The sequence below is a fragment of the Halichoerus grypus genome, chromosome 9 (genome assembly GCF_964656455.1).
Source record: "Halichoerus grypus chromosome 9, mHalGry1.hap1.1, whole genome shotgun sequence".
Classification (NCBI taxonomy): domain Eukaryota; kingdom Metazoa; phylum Chordata; class Mammalia; order Carnivora; family Phocidae; genus Halichoerus; species Halichoerus grypus.
In genome coordinates, this window is record NC_135720.1 from 50,261,221 (window position 1) to 50,285,729 (window position 24,509).

Here is a 24,509-nt window from a genome sequence, read left to right on the forward strand (position 1 = left end):
AAGAGAAGAGCTGCTGAGGGTGGACCAGCTCCCAGGGGTTCGGCAGAGCCACAGTTCCACGGAGCTTACAAAATGAAGTTAATCCCTCCTTTCTCCAGGGAACTAAGTTACAGAGACACGGGGGTATGGGCCAATGGAGAGGACGATTAGAGGAAATGTCCTCAATAAACTCCCCAATGGGAAGCAGTTTTATTTTCCCTGTCTCTCAGGGCACCTGACCAAGCGCTCACTGGGAAAACAAGTGTTGAAGCCAGAGCCTTCTGTGGGTTCCAAGACCGCTTTCTCAGAGACAGGTACTTGAATCCTTCTGTTTGCAGCTCAGGGGTCATTCTGTACGTACTCTGGGGTTTGGGGCTGTCTTAATGGGATCAGGTGACTGTGATTTACAAGTCACTGGGCCAGGATGCACCCACCTTGCTGGCTCCCTTTTCTCCTCCCTGGCAGCTGGCTGTTCTCAGCCACAGATTGCTTTCCCTCTCAACTTAATTTATTAGAGCTATTTTGAGAAAGTTGCTGGGCAGGGGAGCCTGTGAAATAGGAAAGCCAGCAAGGGGATATGTGGGTGCCTTCTTCCTCCAGGGGACATGAGCGGGGCTATGCTCTTCCAGCTTGCCCCCACCCCTCCACTGGTCTCTCCCTGGCCCCAGACCCTTCCCTCTGTCCTGGCAATCCTGTTCCTTCTCAGCTAGCCAGCCCACTGGGGAGGAAGCAGATTAACTAACGGCTGAGGAAATGCATATACTGCTTGAGACATAGAAATAACACACATTAAACCTCATTGGAGGACTTTAAATTATCATGGAGCCAGAGACTGTCAGAGCTGGAAGAAACCACTGACAGGGTGCCTGGGTGGCTCAGTTGTTTAAGCGACTGCCTTCAGCTCGGGTCATGATCCTGGAGTCCCGGGATCAAGTCCCGCATCGGGCTCCCTGCTCAGCGGAGAGTCTGCTTCTCCCTCTGATTCTACCCCCTCTCATGCTCTCTCTCTATCATTATCTCTCTCAATAAATAAATAAAAATCTTTAAAAAAAAAGAAAGAAACCACTGACAGCTGAGCTCTGCCATGTTTGCCCCGCTCACAGAAGAACTGCCCAACGGCCTCCAGGGGAAAGGTGAATTTTATGGGCAGGTAGCCATGATCTGCAGGAGGCACATTTATAGGCTGGCTTAGCCCAGTGAGCTCACCTGGTACTAGAACGTTGATAAAGATGACATTGGCCAACTGGAATAAGTGCATTTTCTCTCTCTGGAGTTTCAGCCTGAGACCCACAGAGAGAGTTAGAGAGTGGGAACAGAAGTGGAAAGACAAGCAGGAAAGCAACAGTAGTTGGGGAAGCTGACAGCTGAGCGAGGCTCAGCAGGCCCCTGCTGCTCAGTGGTGAGGAGGAGGGAGGGTGTCGGGCCTTCATCAACCCTGTAGTTCCCAGGCTGGGTGCCAGTCTCAGGCTTCTGGATGTCCGCCTCCTGCATTTCCATACCGACTCTCAGAAGGAGCTGCATTTGTGAGATAACCTCTGTGGGTCTTTCTTATTTCCAACCCAAAGGAGCTAATAAAGAATTCACATGGCCTGGCTTGCAGATGAGGGAGTTGAGGCTAGCAGGACATGGGGTGCCCCGCCCCCCCCCGCCCCCCACCCCCCCCAGCCGTTACTGAATCAGTACCTGAGTCCGCACGAAGGAATCCAGGTTCAAGCACGGCGGTTAGGGGGCGGGGGGATGAGGGGTGTGGGGTGGGAAAGCAGTGACAGAGGCAGGGGAGAGGAGAGGAGAGTTGGTTTCCAGTTAGAGGGGCAGGAGAGGGGAACGCAGGGTTCAGTTGTTCAAACTTTTTGTCTCATCGTTATAACTAAAAACCAGTTTGTAAACAATAAGAGCTGAGTTCCAAATTTGCCCCACGGGTCGTGTGCTCTCAGTGGCCGCTCCTAGGAGGTTTCTGGGAGAAGAGATGGCATCTCTTGTCCACCTTGCGGACTTCACCAAGCTTCCCAGGCTATGCCCACAGGAAACGTGGTTTAAGAAGGGACGGAATGAGTAGAAATCCTCCCCCCCCCACCGCCCTGTGCAAATGCATTTACCTGTAGTGTCCTTTAAAGGCAACTTCAGGCTGGTTTTGTGTAATGTCTAAAACTCCATTGAGACCTTATTGTTCAATACCCCAACATTTAGCAGAAAGAGAGCTTACAGGGGGCTCTCTTTATCCCATGAGAAATGCTGATGGGAAAGACCTCATTTTGAGAAGCTGTGGACCTAAGGGAAGAGTCCTCAGGGCCAGGCTTTGTACTGGATGGAAGAGCCCTTAAACAAGGTTTATAGCTCACACTATCTCTCCTCCCAGGCCCATGGATCCAGTACGGATCGCAGTTGTGGGGGCAGGCGTGGTGGGGCTCTCTACCGCCATGTGCGTTTCCAAACTGGTCCCGGGATGCTCCATTACGGTCATTTCAGACAAGTTCACTCCTGATACCACAAGCGATGTGGCAGCCGGCATGCTTATTCCTCATGTCTATGCAGGTAAGAGAGGGATTTTAGCTCCTCTGTCAGATATGACAGACGTTCTGTGGACAAGGAAAGCTGGATATGCATGTCCCTGTAATGCTGTTTTAACCTCTTCCTGGTTCATCTGTTAGGAAAGGCTCAGTTACACTGCAGGACAAACACAACCTCCAAACCTTAGCAGCTTAAAAGACAAAGGTTCGTTTCTGGCTCGAACCACAGGTCAATTGAGCAGCAGCAAGGGCTCTGCTCATCACCTGGGACCTAAGTGGCTGGGTAGCTGCTGTCCTGGATGTCATCAGTACCTGTGCCTGGGGGGAGACAGCTCTGGGGGAGGGGGTCTCACCCTAGCAGTTAAAGGCTCTGGCCAGGAAGCAACTTTCGTCACTTCTGATGACAGGTCGTTGGCCAGCACTAGTCCCCTGCTCCCACCCCTCTGATGGGGGCCAGGAAGTCCACTTCTCTAAGGCTCCCAGAAGGCAGCCAGCCAGAAGTATTTGGTGAAGAGCACTCATGACAACCACAACTGGTAATTCTAAGGCTTTCCACCAATACCAATCATAACCACCAGCTCAGAAATTACTTGTAATGGGACTAACACTATCCTCACTTCTAAGCCAGTATACAATCAGTCATATGTATTCAGGCTTAAAGATGCATTGATTTTTTTAAAAACATGTTTACACACCCTTTCCATTCTGTATTCTTCACATGAAATAGAAGGAGGAGGGAAACGGCATTAAATAAAAACCAAAATCATTTTGCAGCCAATGAGGTTTATACTCACTGTCTCCACTTCCTCATTTCTACTCTTCCCCCCGCCCTTTAATTTTAGCTTTTACTTTATTTTATTTTTTTAAATCAGAGTTACATGTGCACAGGAAATAAGCTCAGGAACTTGGTGTGTTTGCAGAATGCAAGTTCACACTTTCTGGACACCTTTCTTGTGACCAGAGTTCTTGTGTCCATTGTCCAGGAACCCCTTGGCTGACACCAGCCCTGGGTGAGTGGTCAGAAGGCTGCGTGAGAGTCATGGAATCATCTGTGAAGGAGGCTCATCTAAGAGTCCATGCAGGCCATCGAGGCCTGAGCTCACCCTTCAGCTAGGTGGTTGGGGCCCCTAGATCAGAGAGTGCTTCTCTCTGGTGTTCCAGATAAGGACTTCAGTCTTCTCTTTGCGCTTCTTTCAGACCAGCCCCAGTGATAACAGTGATATCTTCTGTGCTCGTAAGTGTCAGTACCATATGGGGACCACACCTGTCCTACAGGGTCGCTGGGGGATTAAAAGGTAATACACATAAAACAGAACAGTGCCTGGTAAGTGCTGTAGCAGCAATCGCGGTTATTACCATTACTCCAGCTACAGTTTTCTCTTAGCAGCACTTGAACATGAATTAGATCACCAGGCTGGCTTGTGCTATCTACTGCTGAATTGGAATTGTCCATTCTTTGGGGATGACTCCTACAGCATGTGAGTGGCAGCCACTATTTTGTTGTTAAGGTTTGAAATGGGAACAGAGGGATGCGTTTCAATACAGCCCCAGACACTGGCTTAGATCACTGGGGTATAATTCACGTGAGCTCTAATTTAGCTCTTTTTTGCAGCTTATTATTCCTTCCTTATTTCTAAGCCAGCGGCCCAGTCTGCAGTTTTGGAAGACAGTGGTGAGTTCACACAGGCACGTGTTTAACGATGACAGCACGGATCCACCATTAAAGAAATATTTATTGGCAGTCTTGTTATAAGTTGTTATAAAACCCTGCTACTGAAATGCCCTCATTGACCTGGGGACTCTGGGGAGCAGGCTGTCCCCGAGGCCTTTTCATCTCTACCATGAACTCTAGGGACATCTCTCCAGGCAGAGCTTACCCAGCATCTTCTCTGCCTCAGTTCCTTCGCCTCCTCTGTGGCTCCCCGCGCATAGCACCCCTCAGGATTATTGTTCCCCAGTCCCTAGCCTGACCCTCGATTCTCCCTCATGACCTTTCCCTACGGATCAGATGGCCAAATTCTTCACCCCATTTGGATTTGTTGGCGCCTCCTGATTATGCTCGCTCTCTGTGCCTGCACTAAACACTACTATTTTGGGGCTTCAACCATGACCCTTATTTCCTCTCTGATAGGATCTGGGTCCAACCTCTTGTGTTCTGGCAGGGATGCCCGGCTGACAGGGAGCGCTGATTCACAGGACTCTGCCAGAGACGTGGTGCCTAGTGTGGTCCCTACGTGCTCTAGTGACCCGGGGAATGCTACCCTAAGCTATTGCATGAGTCCATGGAGTGGAGGGGGATGGAGGCAATGGCAGTCTTGCATGGGGCTGCAGCACGTCCTTCCTGAGGAGCTCAGCTCCACAATGCCAACCTTGTCTCGTCTCCTTGTATCAGAGGGTAAGGAACCTGGGCTTCCTATTGATGTATAGTCTGTTCTAGGTCTGGTTGCCCTGGGCCCCACAGATCTTCCCTTGTTACCCACCCTGTTTTCAGGCCCCAGGAAAGAGGTTCTAGGTTCTTTCTTCTATCGTCTCAACTGTGGGGCCAACTGGATATACCTCCCTCGGCCTGAACTAACTTCTGCTCAGATTGGCTATGGACCTGTCAAGGTCTGGAATATTATCTAGTGCCAAAGACCACCTTCCAGATGGTTCATATATCAGATTTTGTCCTGATTGGCCAATTTACCCTCTGATGATTAATCTTTACATGAACAGAAGTCAACAGCATATGTCAACATTCAAAACTCTGGTTGCTGATGGATTCTCCACCGCGACATAGTACCTTATCTAAATGTTCCTTCCTGCCTCTTTATTTTCTCCCAGTTTCTAGGAAGGGGCTTGTCTGAAGCATAGTTATCATCGCCACTTTTTTTCTGTTCTGCTTTGCTTTCCCCCGTGGTTACAGACACACCCATTCCCAAGCAGAAGCAGTGGTTTAGAGAGACCTTTGATCACCTATTTGCAATTGCCAGTTCTGCAGAAGCTGAAGATGCTGGTGTTCATCTGGTATCTGGGTAAGAGAGGAAATCTGAAGTTATTTTAGAATTTAGAATGATCTTAACGGACTTTAGAATTCAACATGGGAACTATTGTTGAGCATCTGCTGTGAGCGGAGTGCTGAGCTAGATGTGAGAGGATTTTGAAGATTTTAGGCTTTACTCCAAAGACCTCAAGAAAGACAAGTTATTAGTATATTAATTATATATATTAGTATATATAGTATCAGACTTCTAAAAAAAGATTTTATTTATTTATTTTGAGAGAGAGAGAAAGCGAGTGTGCAGGGGGAGGGACGGAGGCAGAGGGAGAGAGAGAATCCAAGTAGACTCCACGCTGAGCACAGAGCTGAATGCCAGGCCTGATCCCAAGACCCTGAGATCATGACCTGGGCCAAAATCAAGAGTCGGTCGCCTAACCGACTGAGCCACCTAGGCATCCTTATAGTATTAGACTTTTAAACAGCCATTACAATTTCTCATCACAAATACTATTTTGAGTTTCCTCAGGGATTATGCAGTGATTTACAAATATGGCTAAAAAAACTGATAGCAGGTAAACACCGAGCTTGGACTATGTGCGGATCATGTGGCTGATGGAAAGCCAACAGGTGTGATATTGGAGAATGAGATGTTCCAAAAAAGGAAACGTTGTAGGTAACTAAAGTTACCTTTTGAAGTGCCATTTAGGAACCATATTTTTTTGTTATTAATATGATTATTATAAAAGTTAAACTTTTGTTTACATTTTTTTCTTAAGTGTAGACATACAAGGATATACTATGCTTTAAAGTTATTGGGATTAGTACCACTTTGTATGATTATTACATCAGCTGGATACACAGTATATTTTTTATGTTATTTTCAATTTTTAGGGATTACTCTTTTAAAAATTTTTTTAAATTAACATATAATGTAGTATTTGTTTCAGGGGTACAGGTTTGTGATTCATCAGTCTTACATAATTCACAGCGCTCACCATAGCACATATCCTCCCCAATGTCCATCACCCAGCCACTCCAACCCTCCCACCCCCTTCCACTCTAGCGACCCTCAGTTTGTTTCCTGAGATTAAGAGTCTCTTATGGTTTGTCTCCCTCTCTGGTTTTGTCTTGTTTCACTTTTCCCTCCCTTCCGCTATGATCCTCTGCCTTGTTTGTCCAATTCCACATATCAGTGAGATCATGTGATACTTGTCTTTTCTGATTGACTTATTTCGCTTAGCATAATACCCTCTAGTTAGGAACCATATTTTTGAAATGGTTAGGACATTTCTATTTGATTCTTTTCTTTTTTTTTTTTTTTAGAGAGAGAGCAAGAGTGTGGGAGCAAAGTGGGGGCTTGGGGAGGGGCAGAGAGAGAGGGAGAGAGAGAAAATCTTAAGCAACCTCCACACCCAGCATGGAGCTGGATGCAGGACTTGATCTCATGACCCTGAGATCATGACCTGAGCTGAAACCAAGAGTTGGACACTTAACCGACTGAGCCACCCAGGTGCCCCTCTATTTGATTCTTAATATCTGATTTCAGGAGACATGCATAATTAAATGAAAGAGTTAAAAAAATCCTATTCGGCATTTCTAGTGCAGACTAGCATTTAGAATATGACAATATCTTTCTATAGCTTCTTTAAAAGAGATCACTAATCATTCTGTCACTTTTATGTCTTTAATTTATGACATAACACATATGTCATCTGTGATAGCCTATGTGATAACACAGTAATGCCCCACAGCTTTCTGAAGAACAGAGGGATGCTTGCTTTTTACTAAGTTCTCAAAACCACTGCATCTTTTGTACTGTTTAGAAAAACCTGTCCTCTCTCCTCCTTTGCTCAGGCTGTCCGCTGACATTTTCTGCTAGTGAACACATCTGCATCAGGCACATTTCTACCTTTTTCCTCTTCTTGCCCCGCTCACCATCACTAAAGGTGTTGACATCACTAATTTCCCACAGTCAACACAAGTAACAACTTTCACTTCTTTTCTACCTTCTGAAGATGAACTGATACTCTAACTCCAAATCCAGCTGATGAGTCACATAGAAAAATTGTTCTCCTTGATTTATGGCCACAATTTGTTTTTGTCCAAAACCAATGTGACCATATCTAACTCACAAACTTTGTCTCTAAGTAATTTTTGAAAATAGTTGTGTCTAAAATTCAAATGTCCTTTCAAGACTAAGATTTTGCCACCATCGAGGATATTAAAAGGAATATACTTCAAGCTGGTCTAAAAGAGAGTAATTTATTTCTTTCACATGAGTGATTCTTGTCCCACTTGCTTCCACAAAAAAAAAAAAAAAAAAAGAGAGAGATTTGAATCAGTCAAGTGAAGACAGGGGCAAAAATGTCCTTGAGCATCTTCGGCCTTATTCATCTGTTCATCTATGCATTTCTTCAAAACAATTTATTCAGCATTCACCAGTATCAGGTACTCACTTAGGTATTAGAGATATGATAAGGAACCATTTAGTATACATTGCTTAGCATATAGTAAACGCTCAATAAATATATGTTGAGTTAATTTTTGAGAAAAAAAGACACAGTCCTGCCCTCATATAGCTTATGGTCCGTAGGGAATGTCCTAAATCTAACTAGTTGCAAATAAGACCTGAGTTATCAATGGAAGAGAGTACAGGGTACTATGGAAGTATATCATTGGAGAATAAACTTGCTCTGGGAAGTTTGAGAAGCTACCTGGAACAAAGTGATGTTTCAGCAGAGACCATCCGGATGAGTGTAGGTTAGTCTGGTGACATTGTAGAAGTGAAGGAGACAGAGACAGGGTCAGGGACACAAGGGGCGGCATTCCAGGTAGAGGGAACCACATACGCGTAGACCTGAGTCTAGGGCGACTGTGGTGTGTTGGAGGGAATGAAAAACATCCAGGGTAATGGGAAGCCATTGAGATTTTACACATTGAAGTAACTGATCATGTTTACATGTCAAAAATATCCTGCCTGTAGTGTGGAGAACAGATGTGTGGAGAGAGAGAGATGGTGGTACAACCGATTAGGTGTTGATTGTGGGGACAGAGAGTAGATGGATTTGAGAAGTTGATGAGACTTGAGACTTGACAGTTGATGGCATGTGGGATGGGGAGAGAGAGAAAGTCAACATAGGTCTGGGTCTGGTTGTGGAGCTCAGGAGAGAAAAGAGGGCTTGAGGCGTAGCTCCCTGAGTGTTTGGCCTGTAGACAATGATGAAGATAGAGAAGGGGCAATCTAGCCCAGGGAGAGTGTGCAGAATGAGACCGCAAGAAGGCCCAGCGTGGAGCTCTGCAGCAAACAGCATTCATACCTTCCCCAGGGGCCCCTTTGAATGAATTCCTTAGAGATATATAAATTCTGGTGTGTGAACGACCACATCATGAGCAACTATGTACAGCACTCAAGTGAATTTCCTTGCTATTTTAGAGCAGCCATGATTTACAACACTTATTCCTATTGATGAAAACAGCCCAAGAGTTGCAAATCCAAACACATGCTTAGCAGTTATTAGTAGTGCTATTACCGGCTTGTTAACAACCAGTATCATTCCAGCCTCATCCACCCTGGCCATGCTGCTGGCCTAATGGTCACTGAGCTCCTCCTGACAGCTCAGCTTCTCTTACTGACAGCGTGAGGGGATGACCCACAACTTAACTCAGAATTCGCACTCTGCCTCCTCTACACCCACCATGGCTCACTCCAATTTAGACATTTTGTTTGGAATTGAGGGCAACCTTTAAGCTTCTGATGGATGCTTACAACTTACGTAAAATGTTCTACAAGACACCAAAACCTTTCCTCAAAAATGCATAATCATAAGTCAATAAAAAAAGTCTGAGAGATAGCTTTTTAGAAAAAAAACCCGTTAAATCCAATTTTTAAAACACAACTTTTAAATGTCTTATTCCCCTCAATCATGAACATTTCAAACTTAGCTGCTGAATTATCTGAACCCAAGAGAATGGAAGAGTAGATCTTTTTCTTTTTACGTGTATGGGAATTGTGTTTTTATTTTTATTTATTTATTTTTAAAGATTTTATTTATTTATTTGGGAGAGAGCACAAGAGGGGGAGAGGGGGAGAGGGAGAAACAGACTCCCCACTGAGCAGGGAGCCTGATGCGGGGCTCAATCCCAGGACTCTGGGATCATGACCTTAGCCAACTGAACCACCCAGGCGCCCCAGGAAGTGTGTTTTTAAAATGCTTTAGAGAATGTCATGTGGGGTTCACAGGTAATGTATTTCACAAAATTTCAGGAAATTTTTCCACTTATGTATTTGAGTTGGCAGATATTTCGAAGTGTTCCTATGGAAGAAGTGCCATTCTGGGCTGATGTGGTTCTGGGATTTCGGAAGATGACGGAGGCTGAACTGAAGAAATTCCCCCAGCATGTGTTCGGTCATGCTTTCACAACTCTGAAATGTGAAAGCCCTACTTACCTCCCATGGTTGGAGAAGAGGTCAGTTGAAATGGCTCCTCGCTGCTTCCTTTATCTGCCATAGCCATAAATAACTTCATAGCTCCTCATAAAATAGATATGGAAAATTCCCTGTGGTCCCTCAGAGCTCATCTGCAGTGTGTCCTGTTGCTCCCAATGGCCAGGGCTGTGTCAAACAATCTGAAGACAGTGTTTGTGTCACAAGCAGTAAGTGACACCACACCGATAGGAACACATCCATCTTCTTCCAGTGCATGATGCATGGTTCTTTTTCATGCTGCGTGATTTGGTCCCCCGCCCACCAGTAAGTAAAACCCACTCACTGACACAGTATCTTAGATTTCCTCATTTGTAAAATGGAGACATTTGGAGAGTATGCTTCCAGCTATCAAATTATATGATTTGCTCCAGTTCTTTAGATGGAGAATCTTAAGCTTATTATAAATATTTTTGAAATTTTTTTTCATTAGTGATAGAGAAAATAGCTTCCTTATTTTCTTTGTTATAATTAAGACCTCTAAACCTGAGAGGTCATATCTTATCTAGATTAGGTAATTGCTTCCTCACCAAGTTCAGTCCAAAATACCTTGAACTTGCATTTTGGCCTGGTTTTCGGGATTTCCTGATTCCACCTAGTTAGGAAACACATCAAGAGCATCTTTATTTGAGACACATCAATAAATCTCTCTTTAGTCTAGAAATTGTAAGTGTATTGAGGGTTGTGAAACATTGGCCTTTTCAATCCCCAAATCTTTATATTTGGTAGATAAAGAGGGACAAGGTGAATTATTGTGTAAACGTTGGAAAAGTGACTCAGGATAGGAGTGGCAACGATGATCCGGTCCCAGGTGTGGGCCATAGAATGATTGATTCCTACAATTCACTAATCCCACGATTCTGTGTTCAACATCTATGTCTGAACCTGGCACTGTGTTAGAAGCTGGTCAAAAAAAAAAGGATAAAATATGATCACTTTTCCTAAGGAATTCCGAGTCTGACAGGGGTGATGGTGTGCATGTGTATGTGTGTGCACGTGTGTGTTTATACGTGTTAATTAACAATTACAGTAACTCGCATAGTAAGGGGTATACAGATTTTGAGGGTGGCTTGGGAGCACAGACGAGGGAGCCTAAGTCTGTTGGGCTCATGTCAGGAGTATCATAATACATCTTTGTAGCTTTATAAGAGCTCTTCTCACTTTTACCTATTAGCAATTTATACGGGACATTTTCCTTTTGTAAGTTCCAGTTTTCGTTAGACCCACCCTTTCATGCCTTGTTCACTGGGCCTTAAGCCATGTTTGCATGCTAAATTTGACCCTGTAGATATCAGCTGATAAATAAACATTTTGAGCCATCCTGTGATGAAGTTGCCCATCGGCCAACAGTCAAGTTTCAGCAGCCTCACGATCTTTCCCTCTGTAGTACATTTTCCTTGTAGTACAAAAATGACTGGAAATAGGAAATTGGAAGTGCTAATGCTAGTGATTTGAGATGGAGGTATCACATACTTTATCTTAATTAAATTCAGATAAAGGGAAATTATTAGGCATGCCACAAGGGGCCGAGCTTTACTGTCATTATTGTACTATGTACCATTTTGTTTGATTATGATAAAAAATGGAAGAACATGTATAAAATGTCGAGTCTAAAAAGTGAGGTGTCATTAGAGGGGTTTATAACTTGGGGGAAAGTTTCATTATTACCCCCACATCTATTGTTTGGCTCCTTTGTCTTGGACTTTTTTCTCCATGTTCAGGAAGGTCTATAGAAAACCTGGCTGGATCCCTGTGGTCTTCAGCAGATCAGGCAGAAGCAGGGAAGGGAGACTCCTGCAGAGTGTTTGTCCCCATCACAGAGACTGGCAAAGGCTGGCTTCTCTGTGTGGAAATGGCAGGGGGTCAGGGATGGTAATGGACACAGAGATAAGGGAAGTGGGTGAATTCGTATAACCCTTTACAGATTCCTAATAGTTTCTTTGTCATTTTCACTCTCTCATATATAAAAATGCAGATACATATATATACATTTTTTCCCAGAGCCATTTAAGAGTATGTTGCAGACATGATGCCCCATGATTTCTAAATATTGCCATGTATATTTTCTAGGAACAAAGATATCCTTTTACCTAAACAGAGTACTATGATAAAAATCTAGATATTTATATTGATACTGGAATCTGTGGACCTCATTCATATGTTGCCCCCAAAAGGACTCAGTAAGGTCCTTTGTATAGAGACACTTGGTCCCCGATCCAATCCATGGTCACACATTACATTTAGTTATCATGACTCTTCAGTCTGTAGTCTGTCTTTGTCTCTTATGACCTTTATAACTTTGAAAAGTACAGACCAATTGCTTTGTAGAAGGTCTCTCACGTGGGGTTTGTCAGAGATTTCCTCATGATCAAATTAAGGTTATATGTTTTTGGTGGAACCCCACAGAAAGAATGTTGGCTCCTTAGCATGTCATATTAGGAGGCACATCGTGTTGGTTTGTCCCCTTCTGGTGACGTTAACTTGGATCACCTGGCCTGCCAGTTATCTCCAATGTGAATTTACTACATTTTCCCTTTGTAATTACTAAATGCTTTGTCAAGGTACAGCTTGAAGTTGTGTAAAAACCCTGCTCCTCATCAAACTTTCGCCTACTGGCTTTAGCTCTCATTCATGATTCTTGATTCAATCATTACTATAATATTTGCCAAGTGATAATTTCGGTTTTTTAGAGATTTTATTTATTTACTTGAGGGGGTAGGGACTAGAGGGGAGAGCAAGGGGGTGTGGAGAGGAAAGGGGAAAGAATCTCAAGCAGGCTCCCCCAATGCAGGGCTTGATCTCACAACACCTCACTTGAGCCGAAGCCCAAGAGTCAGAGGCTTAACGGACTGAGCCACCCAGGTGCCCTTCCAAGTGATAATTTCTAACTCCTTCCACATTTAGTTGGTTTTCTCCTATAAGGAAAAACTTTTTCCCCCTATATTTATTCAGTTATTTATTTATGTCAGTATGGACTTGGGGATTCCTATTTTATTCAATGAATTATAATCTATTAGTCTTATTATTTATTTTGATGTTCAAATTGCCTAAGATTTGGCCAGTGGGAGCCCCTTCAAACTGCTCTTGTGTCTTTTTGACATTTCTGCATCTCTAGCACTTTCTTACTTTTGGGCACAACAGCATTCCACACACTCCAATTTTGAGAAGAAAAACATTTTCTTTTCATGAATATTTCCTTCTGTCTTTTCCTTAAAACAAACCTGATGCAATGCTACATTTTAAATTTATATATTCAATGCAGAAATAAACTGCCTTTACTCTGTCTCCCTTCTACTTCTCTTTGTGCCCTGAAGTTTCCTTCTGTTGTGATTTTGGAGTGTAGAGAACACACCCAACATCAGACCCTCCTCTACCTCATTCAGCCTGGGACAAGAATACATACAAGAGCCCATATGGGTATGTGTAAATATTTCCAAGTTCCAAATCAAGCTAACAGACCATTAAATAAAATATCATTTATCCCTTTACTTTAACAACTATGATGTGCAACCACATTTAGCAATCTTGGATTCTCAGGAGTGCTGCACAGTAACGTGGTGGCAGGGGACTCTAGGTGCACGCCATGAGACACCCTAGTCCATACGCCCAAGCTCTATTCAGACTTCGCCCCAATAGCTGTCCTTTGGCCACCCCTTGGGCAAGGATGCACACAGTGGCATGGTTTGCCCCTCAGAGGAAGACAGTGCAGGCCCTGGAAGTGGGGAGAAAATATGGGGATCATGGGTTCCCAGCTCACTGGGACTGGAAGTGAAGGAGGAGGGCTCTCCCTGGGTGCATCCCTTGGCCCCACATACTCATTTCTCATGCACAGCTGGAGAAGGGCCAGAGTGGGGTCCTCTAAGTGGCCCAGTGGAAGGGAGGTACAGCTCAGATTAGCCAGGGTAAGTTCTAAGTCCTAGAAGTAGTCTTGAGCTTATGGTAATCACGTGTGTGTGTGCACGTGCATGTAGTTTCTCCTAATTTTTCAATGAAGTATTGGATATAAAGTCTAGACAGAAAACTTAATCAGAAGATCTTCCTGGAAGAGAGGGTGCATTGCTTTCATTTTGCTTTAAGAGATAAACAGTGGATAAGGTCCGTGGAAGATGGGGAGTTTTGTGGGGCAGAGGAAGCATGAGGGCCCGGGGCACCTGAACAGGTGGCATTGCTATGGGAGAGGCCGGAGGCAGGGAAGCCAGCATCACCCCCAGTGCATGCGTCCCTTCTCTGAGGAGTCTTCCTAAGCTTCCCAGTTTGCTGGGGCTGCCCTGGGCAGGGGGAAACATCCCCCTGGGTGGGGGAGGGGCACCCCCGGGCTGACAGTGAGTGAGGGCCAGTCCCCAGCATGGCCGCCATCCCAGCTGCCCTCCCACTCTGGCTGAGAATAAGTGTGTTAGCTCTGGGGGCCACCCTCAACCACTTTCACACGGAAACAAATATTATGTGGACAATTTGTTCTTCGTGCTTCTAAAATATCACTTCTGGAAAACAGGCCCTGTATTTCTGTAATGACCTTCTTTTCAGGCCTAATCTCTAACTGTGGGATGAAGACCTGGGAAAAATCCTGCTACCGTCTCATTAGTTGGAAGCCTGCTGTCAGCATTTCACTCAACTTAAAATAACCTGGAGTTCAGGGGTACTTTGTCCAGTGGGAGCCACCTCCTGAGAGCAGTGCCACTGGCCTGATGACCAGTCAGCTAGGGTTCGTGCCTGGGAGCACGCTGCTTCCCGTCGGGTTTTAGGCGACAGAGTCAAGGAGAAGAGGCCTGAGGGGCTGCTCTTGTCCCCCCTAGCGTCCTGGGGAGGTCTTCGTCAGTCCATATGTTGGATACACACATCCACCACGACAGGAGGCCGGGGTGTGGGTGCCTCAGACAGACAGTACACACACCCTTGTCCCACCAACCCCCCATTCTATCCTTTCAGCCTGTCTTGGGTCCCTGATACCTTCCTCTTCCTCCTGTGCACCCCCCTCCCCAAAGCGAGACCTGCGCAGATAGCACACAGGGCCTCTCTCTGTGGAGATCAGCTGTCCTCTCTTCCCTCAGGGCCTGACATCTGGCCAGAAAGCCAACGTGGGGGAGGAAGAGAGCCACGTGTCCCCTTTCCTCCTGAGGCAGGCTTTGTAGGGCAGGGACTCCTCCATCCCCAAGGCAAGCCTTTCAGGCAAGGATTTCAAGCCAAGTGAGAGGCAGGGTGGCATTGTGGTGAGGGGGTGGGACCCCTGGGCCTCACTCTGTGGGCTGCCACCTGCTCTTCTCCACCAGGGCAAACCCCGCTGGGAAGCCACACAATCACTGCTTGTTCCTCACACCCAGGGTCTGTTGTGCGCCCTCCTACACCCCTTCTACACAATGGGAGCGTTCAGCCTACAGTGTTCTGACTCAAAAACGGGCTTTTCACTCAGCAAGCAGCACAAAAATGTCTCCAACATAAGCTCCAGCCTTCTGAAATAATATAAACTTTCAGGAAAGACCAAAAAAAAAAAAAATGTTTTTAACCAAAATTGAGATCTTCAGCTTTTTTCAAAGAACAGAAGGGATCGTCTCCCTCTCAAAAAGAGAAACGATGCCCAATAATATCCAGAACAAACAAAAGAACAAAAACCCCTCAGAGGTTTAATCAGCCATGCAGATCATGTTTTATATCCTCAGCCAGTGGAGTCATATTCTGCTGCTTTTTACTTGCCCCGTCCAGGAAATGAATCACAGAGGCAGTAAGTCAACCGAGCCTGTCTCTTTGCCAGACATCCTACCTAAATAAATCATCCCGGCTGGATCAGGATCGTCCTGCCTGTGACAACATCCGGAAAGCTGGGTGCCTCATTTCTGTGCTGGGGGACCCTGTAACTTAGGTGCATTGCTTTCTTTCAGGAGGCCATGCTTTATACTGTGGCCCTGGTAAGGCGGGCGCTGACCACAGCACTGACCACACTGAACTGCTCTCTCGGTACTTCCTTCCCCGTGGTATAACAAGGCCTCACAGTTACTTTCCCTGTCTCCCATCTCCTGTAGCTTCTGTCCTCCCACTTGGCCTGACTCACAGCAGTGCCTCTGGGAAAAAACTCATGTGGCTCCCCCAGGAGTTGGACAGAAATATGGATTGTACACCAGGAACGTGACAGATGGGCCCTGCCTTATAAATGTCCAGCTTGCAAAGGGGCCTTCCTGTACAGCAGACCCCTGCTTCCCCAACACCAACACGCACCTTGCCCCTGGAGCCCAACTGTCCTTTTCCAGGCCTCTAGGTATTTCTGCCTCCTCCCAGCACCTGTCGCCTCTGACCAGGGGAGCTGTGGACAAATGATGGTCCCAGATGCAAGCCTAATGTGAGCACCCGTTTTCTGCCTGGCTTTGCAAGGCTAAAGTGGGAGGGTACCAGCCGGGCAGGTGCAGAATGATGGTGTTTGGTTTTTCTGATGGTGGCAACAAGGTTAGCGCGGAATAGATGGAGGCTGTGTGTGACGTGGGAGCCTTAGGGGTTTCCCCTGGGGCGTCAGTAACTGCCCAAAGGCAGCGCAACAGGTGACTTGTTCCCTGAAGCCCCACCCCCTGGTCTGACTCAGGGTGCCCGGCTGCTCCCCCCCAGGACTACCCTGCCCATAGAAACCCTGAGCCTCGTCCACACAAGGGACCAGAGGCCGCTGCACCCCTGAATGGAACATACAAGTTCATGGAGTGGTCAGAGCAGGGATGGATATTCTGAGAAGTGGGAAATAGAAAGCAGTTGATTTTATTAGAATATGCATTGCAACGAAATGAGTGAGGAATATGGCCATCAGATGAGATCATGTGGTCAGGTCAATATTAGACTATATATAAAACACAAGAAATCCCATGTATTCTTCACCCAGATTCCCCAAATCCTAAACTTACCATATTTGCTTTATCCTTTTCCCTCTAAATATATGCCTTTTTTTCTGAACCATTTGAGAGAAAACTGCAGATGTGTTGCCACTTTCAGTATCCCAAATACTGCATATGTATTTCTTAAACTCAAGGCCATTTTCTTATATAACCAAGGTCAACTAAGCAGAATGAGGGCATTAAATTAACATGGGTACATTTCTGAAATCTACAGACCTTATTCAGATTTTGCCAATTGTCCCAATAATATATATTACAGCAAAAGAAAATCTAAGATCATATACCATATGTTGCAAAAATATATATTTATCATATATACTTACATATATGTGTATATATGTGTATATATGTGTGTGTGTATATATATGCTATATATATTCATTAGAAGCAAGTGACTAGGTTCAGCCAACATTCAAAGGGAGGGGAATTAGGCTTCAGCCTTAAAGGGTTCAAAGAATTTGTGGATATATCTTGAAAACATCACCATTGACCCTCTGAGTACAAACTGTTTACATTCCTACCATATGCAAAATATGCATATATATGTAAGCATATATATGTATATTTAAAATCTAACTATTATAAGTTATTTTAGGTAGAGCTACACTAAGTGTCACTATGAAGGAACAGTGGACTTTTTCTTTTTTCCTCTATTTTATTCCTTATTATATGATGTAGTCTTTTGTTTGTTTCAAGTTTTTTAATTAATTAATTAATTAATTAATTAATTTTAAGCTTTTATTTATTTATTTGTTAGAGAGAGAGAGAGAGCACAAGCAGGGGGAGCTGCAGGCAGAGGGAGAAGCAGGCTCCCTGATCAGCAGGCTCCCTGATCTACAGGCCACCCAGGCGTCCCTCAAGTTTTTATTTAAATTCTAGTTAGTTAACATGTAGTATAATATTGGTTTCAGGAGTAGAATTTAGTGATTCGTCACTTATGTGCAACACTCGGTGCTCATCACAACAAGTGCCTTCCTTAATACCCATCACCCATCTATCTCATCCCCCCTCCCACCTCCCCTCCAGCAACCCTCAGTTTGTTCTCTAGAGTTAATAGTCTCTTATGGTTTGCCTCCCTCCCTTTTTCCCCCTTCCCCTGTGTTCATCGGTTTTGTTTCTTAAATTCCACATATGAGTGAAAGCATATGGTATTGTCTTTCTCTGAGTGACGTATTTCACTTAGCATAATACCCTCTAGTTCTATCCACGTCATTGCAAATGGCAAGATTTCATTCTTTTTTATGGCTGAGTAAGAGTCCTTTGTGTGTGTGTGTGTGTGTGTGTGTGTGTGTGTGTACACACAGTACCTCTTCTTTATCTATTCATCAGTTGATGGACATTTGGGCTCTTTCCATAGTTTGGCTCTTCTTGATAATGCTGCTATAAACTTCGGGGTGCATGTAGCCCTTCGAATTAGTATATTTGTATCCTTTGGATAAATACCTATCCAAAGGTATTGCTGGCTCGTAGGATAGTTCTATTTTTAACTTTTTGAGGAAACAGTGGACTTCTATGAATCTGTGTGCATAGTACTATTTGCCAAGTGAGCTTTTAAATTAGGTTTCCTTTTAATCTCATTTTCAAATAGACTGGACACAGTTAATTTTTTGATCACTGTTATTAAGGTGTCATGCTTCAGGCTTGAAGCAAAGATTAATTTTTTTAATTGACTATGTCTAATAACGCATACAAAAGACATCACAAAATGCTTCCCAAAGCCAGCCCTACCCACCCCCCCAGGTTCTTGGCCACTGTCCTCTCCCAGCCTCCTTGCATCTCTCTACATCTCTAGCAATGGCTTCCTAACTCTTCACTCTTTCTCTCATCAGTGGCTCAAAAACTCAATGCTGTTTTCCTCATTCCAACGCACTTGAAACTATAGCAGCAGTGGGGAGAATTGTCCTCTTTCCAGCTCTGACACCTGGGGTTCCACTGCTCAGGCCTGACTCTCACCAATTCTCTTCAAATCAGTCCCCTCAGGCTCTGGTCCTCAGGCTCTGGCCCTCGCCCCCTAACAAGCAAGTTCTAGCCAGTGTGAGGAGTCAACTGGGGAACAGACACCATGTCATCCCCTCTTCTCTCTACCCTCCTTGGTGGGCACCAATTTTCCAAAAGCAATCTGGTTTGCAGAGAAGCATCCTGGCCTTCATGCAGACAGTCATGTACCCTCTCACCCCAAAGTCATCTTGGATCCTTAGAAGAGAGTTTTTACTTTGTATTTGTATAATCCACAGACCTATTTGGATCATCTTCCCAGAATAAAGGTACAAGCTTTAAAATATTACCAAAGGAGTGTCAAAATGTCTGTATTTGGCCAGATGAAAGTGCTTTAACATTTTAAATGACAAAAATGATGTTTTCCCCCAGTTTCTACTCATTAGGCTCCCCAAACAATTTTGGGTCTAAGTCGCAGCAGGTGAATTCCAGGCATACATGGCTTCCAGTATCTTGGCTCTGCTGTACCCCTTGTTCTGTCCCTGCTGGGCTGCACCCCACATCCTGCCCTGACCTCCCACTCCCAGTTCCTCCCTCCTGAGCCCAGAGGCCCAGCGCTGCGGTCAAAGCAGCCTCATCCCTCGTACTAGAGCTCACAGGGCCCTGTGTTCCCCCCGTGTCCCCTTTCCCCCAGTGGGTCTCCACACTGAACCCCCACCTCCCTATTTCTTTCTTTTCTTTTTACTCTTTTTTTAAAAAGATTTTATTTATTTATTTGGCAGAAAGAGAGAGAGAGTGCACAAGTAGGGGGAGTGGCAGGCAGAGGGAGAGGGAGAAGCAGGCACCCCACTGGGCAGGGAGCCTGATGTGGGGCTTGATCCCAGGACCCTGGGATCGTGACCTGAGCCGAAGGCAGACACCCAACGGACTGAGCCACCCAGGAGCCCCACTCACCTCCCTATTTCATGCTACACAGGATTCCTCTCTTACATGGCTTAGGCTGAGGCAGGTGATGGGAGGTGGGGTGCAGGGATGCCTCTAGTCCTATGAGAAGAGAGAGGATGAGGGGACTCCCCTTTGCTTCTGGGATGTGGGGTGTGTGTGTGTGTGTGTGTGTGTGTGTGTAAAGAAGTGCTTAGTGGAGTCCCATCCCTCTCAGGGCCATACGTGCTCAATTTCCTTCTTGCTGAACCCCCCCCCCCCACACACTTTATGCTTCAGGCTGACATGGTCCTGCAGAGGGCTGACATTTAGGCTTGGTGAAAATGGGCACCCTTGGGTTTTAGCGTGATGACCAGGAGACATTGGTCTGGTGCTATTAGTGAGCACAACTTCTTGAGTCCCCCGTCTCCGCATTTCCTCATGGGAGGTTGGGACAAGACATTCCCCCTATCTAGAATGAGGTCTTGCTCAGTTGCAGGAAACCCTACGGAGAAAGTCTCCAAGCTTATACCCCCAACCATGTCATTCAAAACCCCCAGAATAAAATAACTACCTTGTATGGTTGTAAAAGTGCTTGGTCACCCAACATACAGCTTCCAGGTATGGTTTCCTCCTACACCCTGGTGCCCCCTGATGCATTGCCCGTGGGATAACAAGAGTGACTGGGCATCACCATGTGGTTGTATCGCAACAGTACAAGGATGATGGGTCCCTGGCACATTCAGTAAGTTCCCTCCTGGGGTCAAGGCCAGGGAGGCACTCAGCACCGAAAGCCTGCGGGGGCCTTCCAATCACTATGATAATTTCAGAAGTCTCCAGGTAGAGAGTGGACTTTCATTAGTAGCAACCAGAGGGGGACCCTTGAAATGGAAGAGAAGGACATTTGCATTTGTTGAATTTATACATAATATTTATAAAAACCCTGTGGACTCAACATTCTTATTCTTAGGTGATAGTTGAGGAAACAAGTTCAGTTCGGTCAAGTCCCCAGGCTGGTAAAATTCCTTTATTTCTCTGAATTAGGAAAATAATTCTGAGTTTTAATTAGAATAGTTGGAACACAGAGCACAACGGTTAACTATCAACATGTGGAATCCACAATCTATTAAAAGTAAAACCAAGATAATGTTCAAATAATAATCAATGTAAAACATTTTTTAAAGTCCAAACGTCATTCTATTAAACCACTGAATGTAAGTGATAGATGCGTGTGGGGAGCAGGCAGACTCCTTTTGGATTTTATAGTAGCATAACAACTATACCTTTTCCCACACCACTCCCCCCATTAAAAAAAATACTGAGGAACTACAATGTGTTATGTGCTGTGTCAAACTTTTTCCAGATGCTGTCTCATTTCATTTTCACAAGGAGCCTATGAAGTCAGTACTGATATCTCCAAATTATGGATGGAGGATTAAAGTTCACAGAAATTAAATAACTTGACCAAGGTCTTCTGATTGGTAAAAGGGAGAGCCCTCCTAAACTCTTTTTCAAAAGTCTTTTCTTTACATTCACTATTTTAAGGAGTATTAACACACTGCAATATGTTGGTCAGCATCACCACAAAATTCATCGGTGAATGTATTAAAACTAATGCTGTTGAACTGTACACCTAAAAACGGTTAAGAGAGTGAATTTTATGTTCTGTGTATTTTACCACAATTAAAAAAAAAAAAAGATTTACAGGACCTAGATAAGCCATTTCCGTTAAAAAAAATTTTTATTTATTTATTTATTTTTGAGAGAAAGCCCACGTGCACGAGAAAGAGCGAGGAAGAGGCAAAGGGAGAGGGAGAGAAGCAGACTCCCCGCCAAGCAGGGAACCCAACCATGCAGGGCTTGATCCCAGGACCCCGAGATCATGACCCCAGGGGAAACCAGGAGTCCCATGCCCAATCTACTGAGCCACCCAGGTGCCCCAAGCCATTTCTTTTTGTTATGGATATACTTGGTCCAAAATGTCATTATCAACCACAGCTGTCAGTCCATCAGCTGCTAACATTCCTGTGGTAGACATAAAGTGGGGGGGTGTGATCCCTGTTCCAAACATCTAGTTAGGGAGACCAGAATAAAGCAAAGAAACATGCAAGAGTTAACAATATGAAACAAAATGCCTAAGGCTGCAAATTTAGGCGCTAAATAAATGGCATAAAAAGAAAGGCTAGGGGATTTAAAATACGGATTGATTTAGTATTCATTTAGCAGCTAGTATGATATAGGAACTTTATAAAACATGAAAAGGACAAGACATTTCTTTTGTTTTGGATTTTTGAAACAGGTTTTCATTTAGCTTCCAGTTTAGGAATCCCCAGTATCCAAGGATGCGAGGCAGTCGGTGGCTAGAATTTGGCCTGCTTGGGCCCTGGATGCGGTGGCCTTGCCCGTCATTTCCCGTGAGGGCTTGAGCAGGAAGCTGCTGAGGTTCACCTAATGGTCTCTCTCGTTCTTCCCAGGTTAAAAGGAAGTGGGGTCCTGATACTCACCCGACGAATAGGAGACCTGTGGGAGCTTCATCCATCCTTCGACATCGTGGTCAACTGCTCAGGCCTTGGAAGCAGACAGCTTGCAGGAGACTCGAAGATTTTCCCCGTGCGGGGCCAAGTGCTCAGAGTTCAGGCTCCCTGGGTGAAGCATTTTATCCGAGATGGGAGTGGGCTGACATATATTTATCCCGGCATATCCAACGTAATCCTGGGTGGAACAAGGCAAAAAGGAGACTGGAATCTGTCCCCAGATGCAGAAATTAGCAGAGATATTTTTTCCCGTTGTTGTGCTCTTGAGCCCTCCCTCCATGGAGCCTGCGACATCAGGGAGAAGGTGGGCTTAAGGCCCTTCCGGCCAGGCTTGCGGCTGCAGACGGAGCTCCTAGCCCAGGACGGTAGGAGGCTGCCCGTGGTGCACCACTACGGCCACGGGAGTGGGGGCATCTCTGTGCACTGGGGCACTGCTCTGGAGGCCGCCAGCCTGGTAGGCGAGTGTGTCCGAGCCCTCAGGACCCCCACTTCCAAGTCAAAGCTGTAGGTGACATGAAGTGACAGCAGATGGCCCCGGAGACTATTGATCAAAATACAATCTAAGCACCAGAACTGATTCCAATAACTTTTCCATTGCATGAAAGTTTAATTAGATATATCTTTGTTTTCAAAATTAGAAATGATGCAATATGAATCCTTAGTAGCCTTAGGACTGGTACTAACCTAATCTCGTACCAGTGTAGAACTAGGCTTAAGTCTACTACTAATGACATAGGGCATAAAACTCTATTTTTGTTAAAAATACTTGTTATAGAATAAGATTTCTCTTAGATCCAGTGTTCAAAGCTCTGTGCTTATTTACAAGGATGCTGGAAACTAGGGATTTTGACTTCTTTTGGCTAATAAGTCCACTGCAAGAGATAATGTATAGAAAACACTTAACTCACTGTCAGTTGCAGAGATGCCCATGATGTTTGTGGGTTGCATTCAAGTGAGCATTATAATCCCTCTAAATAAAATACACGGTGATCATGCAACACAGGCTTATTACATTTAATAGAAGACAAAGCATGGTTCCTCCTAGTACTTGTGGCAACCGCTTCCTACCCTCAGCTGGTCATGATGGTTAGAAGACAGGGATGAAGTTACCTATGAACATGGCATCAACTCAATAGCTGTCTGGAGTCAGTCACCTAAGGGTGGTACTTTCCCTTACCACAAATGACTGAGCACTCGCTTGTTGTGTGGTTGACTTTGCCTAAGCATTTCTGAGGATTGAGTAGCAGGGGCAGCCAAAGAGCTAATTTGCTGATTAGGATGGAACAATCATTCTGAATGAAATATATCCAAAGAGTTTTCTGCAAGTTGTAAAAAACAAAAAACAAAAAACAAAAACTACCGGGAAGGAGGGGAAATGTGTCATGATAAAATAAGTTTGGGAATTGCTGAAATAAATTAGTCTAACCTGGTTTCTTGACTCAGGTCTGCTCAGAGTTAATCTGTTCATATATATTGTGAATGCTCAGGAGGGTTTTGGCTTTAGTGAATGGTAAAGGAGGTGCTATTCACTAAGGTAAGGACGCTTTGGAGAAATAGATGTAATTTTAATTTTAATTTTAATTTTGGCAGGAGATGGCTGGTGTTTAGTGATAGTAAGTTCTATTTTGGACATCCCGGGGTTGTGGGGGGGAGGTGAGGTTGGCAGAGAGAAGGTGGGAAAGAGAAAGCCCCCAGCATAGCGCCATTTTACTGTTTTGTTCATTGAGCTTTTGCATATGATTTCTTTTTAAAGAGAACATTCGGCTGGAAGAGGGAGTGAGGGAGAGAGACAGAGAGAGAAAACCAGTGTACTAGATGATCTTAATCTTCCCTTGTAGTGTTAAAAATCCTCCAGTGTGCTTCTTCCCCATCGGTTCCCACCAGGGGGTGGTATTGTATCAAATTCAGATAAATTGGGACCTCTGAAAATTGAGAAATGACTAGAAATAAAAAAATGGATACCAGCTGTGTGGAGTGACTGTGTGATTCTTTTCAGGTTTTGGAGTTTATATGCCACGAACGTAATTGTTCTGTGTAAAGTATTTGAGAAACATGCAAACTTAGGCTGACCACACATGTACATGCGTGTACTCATTGCATTCTGTGAGAAATACTAAGTCATGATAAAATGGCATTTTAAAGAGAGGGAATAAAACATTTAATGGTTAAAATGAAGATCCAGACGCCCGCTCAAAGTAGGTATGGTTCAGTTGTGTTTACGATGGTTTGAAGTGTACTCGTTTGCGCCTTATGCCCATGGTTTAGATCCTGCGGCGTTTCCATTTCGGGTACGTAGGCTCACAC

The 24,509-nt window shown here is 44.8% G+C and overlaps 1 protein-coding gene across 4 annotated transcripts; it reads left to right on the top strand.

Moving 5' to 3' along the window:
• The first annotated feature begins 204 nt into the window (after positions 1-204).
• Positions 205-24,171, top strand: DDO (D-aspartate oxidase). 4 transcript variants are annotated; one of them, XM_036075347.2, is made up of 5 exons: positions 205-293; positions 2,336-2,511; positions 5,392-5,500; positions 9,757-9,933; positions 22,146-24,171. In XM_036075347.2, exons 2-5 carry the CDS (start codon positions 2,340-2,342, stop codon positions 22,711-22,713), a joined length of 1,026 nt encoding a protein of 341 aa, XP_035931240.1. In that variant the 5' UTR covers positions 205-293; positions 2,336-2,339; the 3' UTR covers positions 22,714-24,171. The 4 variants fall into 4 exon arrangements, with proteins under 4 accessions (XP_035931240.1, XP_035931241.1, XP_035931242.1 ...); XM_078054876.1 differs by having other exon boundaries at positions 243-332; XM_036075348.2 differs by lacking the exon at positions 9,757-9,933.
• The last annotated feature ends 338 nt before the right edge of the window (positions 24,172-24,509 follow it).